The sequence below is a fragment of the Rhamphochromis sp. 'chilingali' genome, assembly GCF_963969265.1.
Source record: "Rhamphochromis sp. 'chilingali' genome assembly, chromosome: 15".
Lineage (NCBI taxonomy): Eukaryota > Metazoa > Chordata > Actinopteri > Cichliformes > Cichlidae > Rhamphochromis > Rhamphochromis sp. 'chilingali'.
In genome coordinates this window covers 4,151,570-4,162,412 of record NC_137942.1, presented here as the reverse complement: position 1 = coordinate 4,162,412, position 10,843 = coordinate 4,151,570, and the positions used below count along the sequence as shown (strand labels likewise).

At 46.0% G+C, this 10,843-nt stretch overlaps 1 protein-coding gene across 3 annotated transcripts; it reads right to left on the bottom strand.

The window, feature by feature from the left end:
- Positions 1 to 861: 861 nt before the first annotated feature.
- Positions 862 to 10,826, bottom strand: LOC308412095 (uncharacterized protein). 3 transcript variants are annotated; one of them, XR_013974527.1, is made up of 7 exons: positions 10,148 to 10,826; positions 7,231 to 9,110; positions 6,724 to 6,817; positions 6,597 to 6,646; positions 5,695 to 5,763; positions 4,140 to 5,124; positions 862 to 3,086 (listed from the first exon to the last, which is right to left on the bottom strand). XR_013974527.1 is itself a non-coding variant. In XM_080906188.1 (6 exons), the coding sequence occupies exons 2-5, from the start codon at positions 9,106 to 9,108 to the stop codon at positions 5,722 to 5,724; spliced, it is 2,064 nt and encodes a 687-aa protein (XP_080762314.1). In that variant the 5' UTR covers positions 9,109 to 9,110; positions 10,148 to 10,825; the 3' UTR covers positions 862 to 3,086; positions 5,695 to 5,721. The 3 variants fall into 3 exon arrangements, 1 of the variants encoding a protein (XP_080762314.1); XR_013974528.1 differs by lacking the exon at positions 4,140 to 5,124 and having other exon boundaries at positions 862 to 2,870; positions 2,964 to 3,086; positions 10,148 to 10,825; XM_080906188.1 differs by lacking the exon at positions 4,140 to 5,124 and having other exon boundaries at positions 10,148 to 10,825.
- Positions 10,827 to 10,843: the final 17 nt, after the last annotated feature.

Below are 10,843 nucleotides of genomic sequence, written 5' to 3'. Positions count from 1 at the left end.
TTTGGTTGAAACTGAAGAAGCTGACATGGCTTTCATGTGGAGGATCATCTCTGGTAATGAGAGCCCCATCTTCAGCTACAATTGAGTTGGTTTGAGCAGCTTTGAAGCCAGATTTGAGTCCGTTTGAGTTTATCTTCTTCCCGAAAATGAAAATCAAGCCCATCGCAAGTTAACTAGTGATGACAACGGGGCTTCTGAGACATCTAAAATAGCAGCCACGCTAAGAAACCACAAACAGAGGCCACCAGATTTGACCCAGCCTTACGATTTGGTTATCTGGCGTCACTTTAACATCTGGAGTCAGACTAAGCAGTCATAGAAAGGTGGTTATTATCTTGACAAGCAGAGTGTGTTCACATGAAAGTAACCGCGCCAGCAGCATCTGACCAATCAGACACATGGACAGGTAGCAGCAGAGCCACTGATCAGCACTTCAGACTGTGTGTAAAAACTAGTCCTGCCTTCACACTAACGCCCACAAAGAAAAAGAAAGATGTTACAATAAAGAAGTTAACATTACTGAAATTAAACTCACGTCTTACTTATTGGTTACAAATACTTTGAAGACTTGGAGTGAAATAATCTCCTACGATCGTCTTCTATTAAAGAGAGTTTGTTTCTGATCGTTAAACTTCAGATACCAGCAGCAGGATGTTTTCAGTTGTTTATCAGCAGAAAGACTTAAAGTCTGAGAATAAAACTCTTCAGATGTTTTTTTGCCGAACTCACTACCTGCCCTGCAGCATCAACCATTTTGCTCCTGTGTGGGAGCAGGAATGAAATTTCGGCATGAACAACATTAATAAACTTGGCGAAGCTCAAAATCATTCGTGCATTTCCAGTTCAAAACACAGACGAGGCTTCAGTTTAACAGACTTTTATTATATAACTTTAACGATTTAGTAATTAATTAAGAGGAAGTGCAGGCATGAAACCAAACGGACCGTTTCCTTAAAAGCTTTTTAAACATTTCAGTCCAGTAACGACAAACACAGACGGACAGTCAAAGCTGCACTAGGCCACTCCAGCACTGCTAAAGGGTCAATTCACCCAAATCACAACTGATCATTATTATTATTAATTTTAATATTATTGATAATGATATTATTATCATTATTGAGGACAATGCATAGACCCTGGCAAAAGTTAAATCACATTTTAGATTTTTTTTTTACCCATTCGCTGAACTTTTTAATCACCAAAACCTCCTCAGGCTGCCTGTTTTGGAAATTCTGACGTTTTCTCTTAGATTTTAAAAATTTGTTTTATATTTTAAAACTGTTTATTTTCATAGCTGCTTAACATAGCTTCCATTGTATTGCAAAGGCTGAATACAACAGCTGAAATAAACTGTAATGGCCCTTTAGCTTTCCAAATTCATCATTATACAAACAACTGAACTGGTTTTTGTCTGGGCTCAGCATCGGTGGTATAGAGTTAGTTACTAGTAATACAAACATTTCCAAATATTTTTCCTGGAATTAAAAAAATTCTTGTGCTCACCAGAGACGTTTTGGCCAAAATTAAAATTATCAGGACTGACAAAACTATTCAAACCAATTTTTAAAGGTGAAGTTTCTCACACTTAAGACACAAAACACTTTTGTTTATCACCTAGCCTTAAATAACAGGAAATTGATAGAAGTCAGCACTGACTAACTGCTGTTTACTGGGCTACAGAGCCCGACTGACTTTTGCCAGCAGGTGGCGCTAATGAATTGACAGTTGAAAAAAAATAGACCTTAAAAAAAGACTATTGAAAGTCGATGATAATTAAGGGGCTGGCAAGAAAGCAATGTTCACGCTTAAGTCAGAAAAAAAATACAAACTTTAGGAATTTAAGTGTAAATTTCTTCCCAAATATACAATAAAATGAGATATGATGTCATTCTTAGATTACAGGGAATTGCAAGTTTCTGCCTTGTAAAATTCACATAAATCATAAATCTTCCATCTGCATTTCTGATTAAACTAATTTTTGGGGTGTAAATTTACTTTATTTACTTTACTACCATAAATATTGTAGATTTTTAAAATACATTTATTAATTGGGTGTTTTCTCAATTGCAAGGGTTTTTTGCCTTTTGTAAAACTCCTAGCATTAAAAGTAAAATCACCCACCTCAGCTATGCATTTAATCCACCCCCTTCAGTGGTAATAATATCCTATCATGTATCCCAGAAGCTTTACATTTATATCTTAGTTCAGCATTTTCCCATCACCCAAATTTCAAACCTCTAAATAAACGTGTGATTTGACTGAACAGACCCTTTAACTTTCCTTTATTTTTATTATTTAAAAAAATCCTTCTATGTGAGATAAACACTGATAAACATCTTTTTAATGGGTTGAATCTTTTCCTCTATTTGGAGAAAAACAAACTCCTGACACCGCTGAATGAAATGTGCTTGACTCTGGTGAATGTGCAGCTTGTTATCTCCATCAGCGAGGACAGGACGCCCTCGTTTCTAACTGTGAATCTTAGCTTAGTGCAGCTTTATTTAAATTTAAATAATTTAAGTAGAAAAGGGAAGAACAGACGGACATAAATAACAGCTGAGTAATAACTAGTAAAATTAGACTATAAAGTGCATCATAGCAAACAGCCGTGCATGCAACTGGAGGAAAATAAATTATGTTATGACTGAACAGGAATAGAAAAGTAGTACAAAAACAGTAGAAAAAAGTGGCCTCATATAAAGATATTATACTCTATACCGTACATCAATAAAGCTTATTTAAACTCTAACGTAATGTTCAAATTATAAACTATCTTTGTGGCTAGTCCAAGTGTGGATCTCCAAGAGGAGGAATAAATAAACACAAACCATCTCAGCTCAGTCCAGTTGGGGTAAGTGCCTGTTAAAGACCTACAGAAACAGAACCAAAGACACTTCTTACTGAAAATAAACCCAAAGTGGCCGCCTGCTTCCATCTGTCTGCCGTAATGGGTGAAACCTTACCAGAAGGTTTGTTCTTCTGCTCGAGCACACACGTACTTTAATTAGTGTTTGCAAAACAAGGGGAAAAAGAAAGATTAACAGCTGAGGTGAAGTCAGGCAGCTCCCGTCGCACCCTGAGGAGATCTGAGGACACAAACACAGGAGGACGACGTCAGGCAAGGACACGATTTTTTTCTTTTTAACGCTTTGAATTCACCTTATTTGGATACGTGACACAACTTTTGGTCCTAAATAAGCTCTTCAAAGTCCCCAGATTCCATTTATCAATTTAAAATGCATTAATAAACAGTGTTAGCACTGCTGCACATCCAGCCCACACACCCACAAAAAAAAGGACTCTTAAACCCAAGTTTCATGTCCTGGTTTAAAATACCAAGCCCCCGGGCCTCGGGGGCTTGGGTCCTGGTTGGTGTGTTGCCGGGGTTGTGGGCGGGTGGGTGCATGGGGGCCCGGCCCTGGAGCAGGGTGCCGCCGGTGCGTCGAGCCGCCTGGGGGGCTCTTCATCTGGTGGGGGGGATGGTCACATCTTGCAGGAGCTTTCTTCTCTTCAGGAACTCTCTGCGGGAGGGGGAGATACAGGAGAGGTGGAGGAAGATCTCAGCCTGGGCGTTTACCGTCTTATGTAGTCTGGAAGATGTGTGGATGGTGGGGTGGGTGCAGTTTTCTCTGTGGTGGGGTTGGGTGGACTGTCCCGGGCTCTGTGGAGCCGGAGGGCGCTACTGCACTGGGCCCCGGTCTGATGGGCCTGGGCCCCCCTTCCCTGGCGGGTCGCGGAGGGTGGGAGTGCCTACTGGGGTCAGCGGGGGAGCTGGCCCCAGGGAGGGGTTACCTGCCCCTCCCTTCCTTCCCTCCCCATCTCCAGCTGCCTCCCTCTTCCCGCTCCTCCACAACCACCCACACATGCAGGGCCTTGGAGTGGGGGTATGTCACCAGGGTGCAGAGGAGGCTACCCCCCCGTCCCCTTCTGGCTGCCTCTGCCTCAATTTTATCCCACAACTTAGACATTCACATTATTCACACTCTCATTACACATACATATAGGATCTTGGGGGTGGGCACAATCACGGAGTCCAATTTACCATCAGGGTGTACACCTCACCCCTGATGTCGTTGCCCACCTCTCAATTTTAAATACACTTAGTCATTGAGGGCTAGCAGGAGGGACTATGTGCTTACCTGCTGCTCCTTGGCAGGTAGCTCCATGCCCTCCTGGGTTTTAATTGCACCTTAGAACACATATGCATCAACACTACAATGAGCGGGTGGAGGGAGGTTTGGAGTCTTCTCCCACCCCCATTCTCTGCGGCCTGCTGGAGCGGGAGGGCTAGTAGGAGGAGTTGGCCGTCCGACTGCGGTCTGGGGTGTGGGGCCTCCCTGCTGCTGCGGAGTCGGGGTGGTCTGCCTCTCCCCACCGCAGGGAAAAGGGTAACACCACCTGGGTCTGGGTGCAATTCCCCCCTCCAGGGGCAAGGGTACCTAGACCCGGTTTGTAGAGTACGCTTGGGGAGTGTGATTGTGTGTACAGCGTCTCTTTATGTCTGTCTCCACGTTGGTTGAGTGTGGAGTGAGTGCATATGAGAGCATGAGGGTGGGAATGGATGTTTGTGTCTGTGTGTGCCTGTATGTCTGTGTCTATATGTCAGGTTGGGTATCAGACGCCACCTCTCTGGGGACACCTCAGGCCCTCCAAGGTTTGGAGGCCTATCTCCACCCACCACCACTTCCCCTGCCGGTGGCGGACTCCCTCAGGTGTCGGTGTGTTGGTGGTTCTTTGTGTCTGGGGGTGGGCGTCCGGGTACACACCGGCTCACTCCTTGGCGGCCGCTTGTCGGGGCCTGGGGCCTGGGGCTCGCTCGGGCCCCCTTTGGAGGTGGGGTGCCCCCGGCCTCTCGGCCTGGGGCTCGGTCACTCAGGCGCAGCTGGGGGCCGGCGGAGCTCACGGGCGCGTCACTGCAACTCCCCCTGACTTCTGCTCCGCGGCTGCTGGGCGAGCCCTCATCTGGGACTCTCCTCGGCTCTTACTGGAACAGTGGCGCGGCTGCCCCTCTGTTGGTCTTCCATGGTCTCTTGTGTTCTGGGGGCCTCTGGATGTCTGGAGTTTTGATCTCCTCCATACCCGCTTCACACCCTGGAGGACGGGGCTGTGGCCCCCCCACACTCCCTAGCAGATCATTACATGGAGAAACCTTTGGAATGCAAGCATGCTAATCCACACAGGTATGCACACATGGGTATTCACAGACGCGGACTAAAGCTTTCTTGGCTGCTGCCTCAAAGCACACTGTGCGCTGTCTATCTTGCGTGCTGCACAATATCGTTTATTATTTAGTAAATATTGATATCTATGACTAGCTAGTTTATTGTGATGGTGCTTTGTTTTCTCTATTATTATGTTACTCTTTGTTGTTTGCTGTCTCCTCTGTTTGTTTTTTTTGTTTGTTTTTTTTTTTTTTCTCCATACAGGTGACCCAGGAGTTCTTTTTTTTTTTTTCTCTCTCTTCCCCCCCCTTCTCACCGTCTCTTCTCCCCTTTGGTTTTCTTTCTTTCTCTCCCCCTCTTTCTCTCATTCATTCCCCCTGTCCTATTTATTAAAAAAAAAAAAAAAAAAAAAATGACAAAGGATGAACTGAAGCTCTGCCATCACGTAATGTCGCATACTGCTGTTTCTGATGTCATTTAAAAAAATAAAATAAAATAAAATAAAATAAAAGTAAAGGTCGACAGTACAAACCTCCAGTGCCCTCATGTGTCCTCTGTGTCACCTCTTCTGCTGTCTGGTCGCACTTATGAACAGTTTGTTCTGTTGGAGACAAACGAACATCAGCCGCAAATAAAATGCCAAAATCAGGACGTTCACAAAAACAGCTCAGAAAAACAAAAAGAAGAGCAAACGTTTAACTCGTGCTGAGCTTTTAGACAGCATCAGCTACGAGGCTAATGCTAATGGGGTCAAATGCTGCAGTTCCTCTAACGTCCACTTGAGGCTTCAACAGCGAGCCAGTCCCCAACGTGCAACTTTACAGCAGAAATAAACGTTCAGCCTGCTACAGGGTCCAGTTTTGACCTCTGGTTTCATCCTACAGCAGGTGGACTGCTTTCTAAGTCAGCTGAGGCTTAAATTCCAGATGCGGCTGCTGCGACTGACACACTTACTCAAACTCCAGCGCCTCGGACTGCAGCTGGCATCGGCAGCGCTTGTTCTGCTCTGTAGATCTTCTGCAGGCTTGAGGGCCTCGTGAAGCAGGTGGAGCAGAACAAAGACTACTGCCGCCAGCTGCAGTTACAAGACGATGGAGTTTGGGAAGAAATCCACTGGAGAGACAGCCGTTTAAATGAATCAAAGTACGACCTCCTTATAACCATTTAATAAGGCATTTAAGGAAAAGACACTGGACATGCACTTTTGATTTTAACTCTTCTGTTAAATAATTTAAAAAAAACAAAAAAAAAAACAGACTAAAATGTTTTAATATCCAGTTAAATTTCAAACTGCTTCTTTGGCCTCGCTGTGTGTAGCATGTGGAAACGTCCCTCTACTTTCACACACGCCTTTAAACATCTGCAAAAAGCAGCAACAGTGACCCCTGCAGGCCAAGCAGCTCCTCACACTCCACCTCATTGCTATGTTTTTACCTTGTGCTCTGGACATCTCATTGAGAAGTTATCCTCATTGAGGACACAGCCTGGAAAAACAAAAGCAGGACATGAAATAACCAAAGGAAAGTCAGTACTGAGCATCACCGAAGTGCTGAACTCGTACCCGACTGGATGGCACATCTGTAGTGATAATTCCTGGGGCAGCCCTTCTGGAAACAGCCCATTATTGCGCCTGTTTGCTGGCAGGTGGAACAAATCTAAAAAAAGAAAAAAGAAAAAAAATATTTATAAAAATATTCATATATTTATTCTGGCTCTCTGATAGAGTAGCTCTGCATGATTAAACAGTTCAGAATAATCCATATTTATGGCTGGCTCTCAGAACAGACATCTCCTCCTCACTTTAAGCCAGCTTTCTTCTGATTGGCTGTGTGTCGGAGATGACCCCATGAGGGATATCCACTGTTTATGACATCACACAGAGCCATGAGAAGAAAAGAAAAAAAAAGTCTGTACCTCAGTGTTTGGGCTTTGAGGAGCTACTTGCTCATACACTGACCTCATAATGTGAAACTGTGAATGTTCATAAGAAACACGACCATCTTTGGGACTTTCAATAGATTAAAAAAAGAAAATCGTGTGATAAGGATCATATGTTCTCAGAACTCACCGTTTCCTGCGCGAGCCGCGCTCCCTCCTCCAACCCGTACAGCTTTCCTCGGATAAGGAAGACGCCGGCAGACCAGATGCCGCAGTCCTCGTGGATCCAGCACTCATCCAGGTGAAGAGGCACCTTTGGGGAGGCGTTGCCATCAGCAGCTCTGCTGTCGTCTGAGGGATTTACCCCTCGGCTTTTAGAGAGTCCGTTTAGCTCCTCCTTCTGGGCGTCCACGCTGGGATAGTAGGGGCCGTGAAGGTCCCCAAGGCCCATGACGTTGGCGGTGTGGCCGCACAGACAGCAGAACAGCGATGACTCGCACCGGCTGTCTGAGCTGAGCCGACCCGGCTGAAAACAGGAAGTGTTGGGAACAAACCCGGACAGAGACTTGCAAGCAGCCCGCCTCCCTCCTTCGCTGCTCCGAACAGTTGCCTCCTCCTCCCGGTAGTTGACCACAGTGCACGCTCGCCGCTCCAGGTGAACAAACGGGCAGAAACCGCCCGATTTCTTCTCCTTTTTGTCCTCTTTAGTTTTCACATATTTGAGCTTGATCTCAGTCTCTGTCGGAGAAAACAGAGACGAAGGCCCAGTCTGACGGCGGCGTTTCCTCCGCCACCTTGCGACAGTTTTTTTGCTCGCCACCGCACTCCTACAGGCTGAAGCATTCTGGTGCGGTGGCGGCGATGGTGGCGGGATCCTACGCTTCTGTTTTGTTCTTCTTAACTCTTTTGTTTTAGGAACTGCAAGCGGCTTCTTTCGTTTGTGATTAACGGTTTTTGCATTTGAAGCTTCGCGCTGATGCTGCGTCTCAATCTGCGGGGACTTCCTGTCCGTCCCAACATCTGCGTCAGACTCCTCTGAATGGCTTCTTGCTCTTTGTGGCGACTTCACCAGCAACTCGTCTGAGCTAGACACCCTCAAGACGTAGTCCATCACTTCATCGGAGTCGCAGCTCTCGTTGTATATACCCACAGCGTCGTGTTTGACTCGCCTGCTCAAGCTATGACGAGATACGTTACAGGTGAGCGGCGGGATTTCTGAGGCCGGCCTTCGTATCCTAGCGCTGCGGCGGACTTCGCTTTGCGGCGCTTTTTCGCTCTCACTCTGAGGAGGAGGAGTCTTCTGGTAGCATTTGTTTTTCTTCTTCTGATCAGTGACAGAAACTTCGATGATGTCGCTGTCATCGCTGGAGATGTCGACCGCAGATTCAGCTGTGTTGGCGTAAACGGCACCGAGGTCGGATAGGAGGACGACGGGCCGGGTGTGATGTACAGGAATGTCCACCGAGCTGTCCGAGGAATCTTCCGAGTACGAGCTGTCAGGGCTGGGCGAGCTCAGAGGCTGAGGTAGGTGGTAGCACGCTCGCTCTTCGTCGAGTGAGGACGCGGCGGGGGACAGGGGCTCCACCATGTGTGCCACGCCGTCCTGCATGAAAGAGCCGCACAGGAGCGGCTCCTTCGCAGCGGACACGAGGAAGATGACATCAGAGCCGCTGTCGCTCTCCTCTCCGCCGCTGCTTTCAGGAACGGGGCCACCGCTCTGCTCGGGCCCACAGAAACCCCGATGCCACAGGCTTCCATGGACTCCGTCGTGGTACAGATCCAGCCCTGGACCTAGCGTCGAGTTCATGTAGCCCCCCAAAGACTCTGGGCCGTCCTCCATGTCCCTGCAGCGCACGGGCGCTCCTGGCTGCGTGGAGAGCGAGCCGTAGGAGGAGGAGGAGGCTCTGGATCTGTACGAGGAGGCGAGATCTGTGCTCACTGGGCGTCTGTGGTACCACTCGGGCTTCTTGGCCAGGTCCATGGCTTCAGCGTGGCTGCGGGTCAGTGGGTTGTAGCTCTTTGACAGGTCCATCGCCATGAGAGGAGGATCCTGGGAGGACACATCCATCACTGCAACACACAGACGAGCAAAACCCTGTGATCCAGTTAGCACAGCTTCCCAGTGATTAAAGAAAAACACCCCAAAAACACACAGATTGAAAACTGAAAACAGTCAAACCAGAGCAACTGAAACTTTAAGAGCTGTTTTGTTAGTGGGTAACAAATAAGTTAACATTTAAAGCCACGTGTGCAACTTAAAGAATATTTATGGAACAGACAAAAACAATCAGTTCAGTGTTGGTAAACAATGGATGGTCATATGACCTGTTTGTTATTAATATGAGTTTACAGGTAAATGGTATAATAATAAAAAAAAATGTATTAGAAAATAAGCATACAAACGCAGATCTGCATAGACCTTTATAGCATGAACACATTACGATAAATCAATGAAAATTTATTTTATTTTTTTAAATTTCTGCTGTCAGTCTCCAGGATTATCAGTAACAGTGATTGGCCCACAGTGACACTGTAATCCATCATTCAATTACACTATCCTTCTTTTTGCCTTTGTACAGCTATGACTGATTACAGACTGACCATGATGCATTTCTGTTTTGTATTTTTGAATCATTTCCCCCCAAAAGCCACGCAATCAATAAAGTTAGACACGAAGTATCATTCCTTTTTTTAAATTTGCATTTTGTTCTTTTTCTTTTTTTTATCCGTGATAATCGTGACATGAAAGCCAGCTCCTATCCAAGAAATATAAGACGATAAAGGATTTAGTTTCACAGTATCGTCCTTTCTAATCAAATTTCGATGTAGATGTAGCTTACTATTATTTTATTTATTTAGCCGGACAAGCAGTAAAATATAAGCTACTTTTAAATAATACACAGGAAATAAATGTAAATATCACAATAATTTATATCTGATGACTAAGGATATGGCTGTAGTGACTGATGGATGAGAAAAAAACCCAACTAATTAATCGATAAGTTATGTCAGCTTTTCCTCTAACAGGTAGGCCCGTTCACTCAGATGCCTCCTAAAACCTGCCTGTTACAGATGTTTTGCTGTTGTCAAACAGCTGGGGATCTTACCCCTGAGGTGTGGGCGGTTGGGGCGGACCTCCCCGATCCTGACACTGCGGACTTTAGGGTGACACCTTCCCCGGAGCAGCGCGAGTAGCGCGGTTAGCTAACGCAGCTCTCCAGGCCCATGGCCCGGACTGGATGTAAACAGCAGCGACGCCAGCCCCAGCTCATGCTAGCCGGACAGCAAGCCGACGTCGGCCCGCTACGCTGCTCCAAAACGCAGCCGATACTTGACGCGACGATGACCCGTGAACATTTCCGCGGAGGTGAAATCCACCAGGTAAACCCCGACCTGCTGCTACCATCGGTATTTTAAAGTTGTCATCATGGACGTCTCTTCCCTCCTTAGTCAAGCCACCGCGAAATAAAGCGGAAAAGAAGGTGGCGTCTTCAAAATAAGAGCTTCAGGAAACCGTCAACATCTATTTGTATTTCAACTTCGTGTCACCTTTGCAGTCACACCGAGCTCAGCACTTCTGTTTTGTTTGATTGAAAACTTTGTTTGTAATCGTGACTTCACCAAAATATCTGTCACTCATGTTTTTTTGATCATTTTCTTTTTAGTATACTTATACTGAAGACTTATTTCACACTTTACCAAACTACTATCCCATATCACCCATAACATCCCCCCCAAAATCTACAAATGTGCAGCTCTATGGGCGATTGTTTCTGCCACTTTTGTGGTGAAGACTTTTGTGG

Bases quoted from the DNA above. Each gene is read 5' to 3' on its own strand.
- LOC308412095 (XM_080906188.1), bottom strand. From the start codon at position 9,108: ATGGATGTGTCCTCCCAGGATCCTCCTCTCATGGCGATGGACCTGTCA. The intron at 6,818-7,230 runs GTGAGTTCTGAG...TTCTTTTTTTAG, and splicing joins CGCGGCTCGCGCAGGAAACG to ATTTGTTCCACCTGCCAGCA. The intron at 6,647-6,723 runs GTACGAGTTCAG...TTGTTTTTCCAG, and splicing joins CAGATGTGCCATCCAGTCGG to GCTGTGTCCTCAATGAGGAT.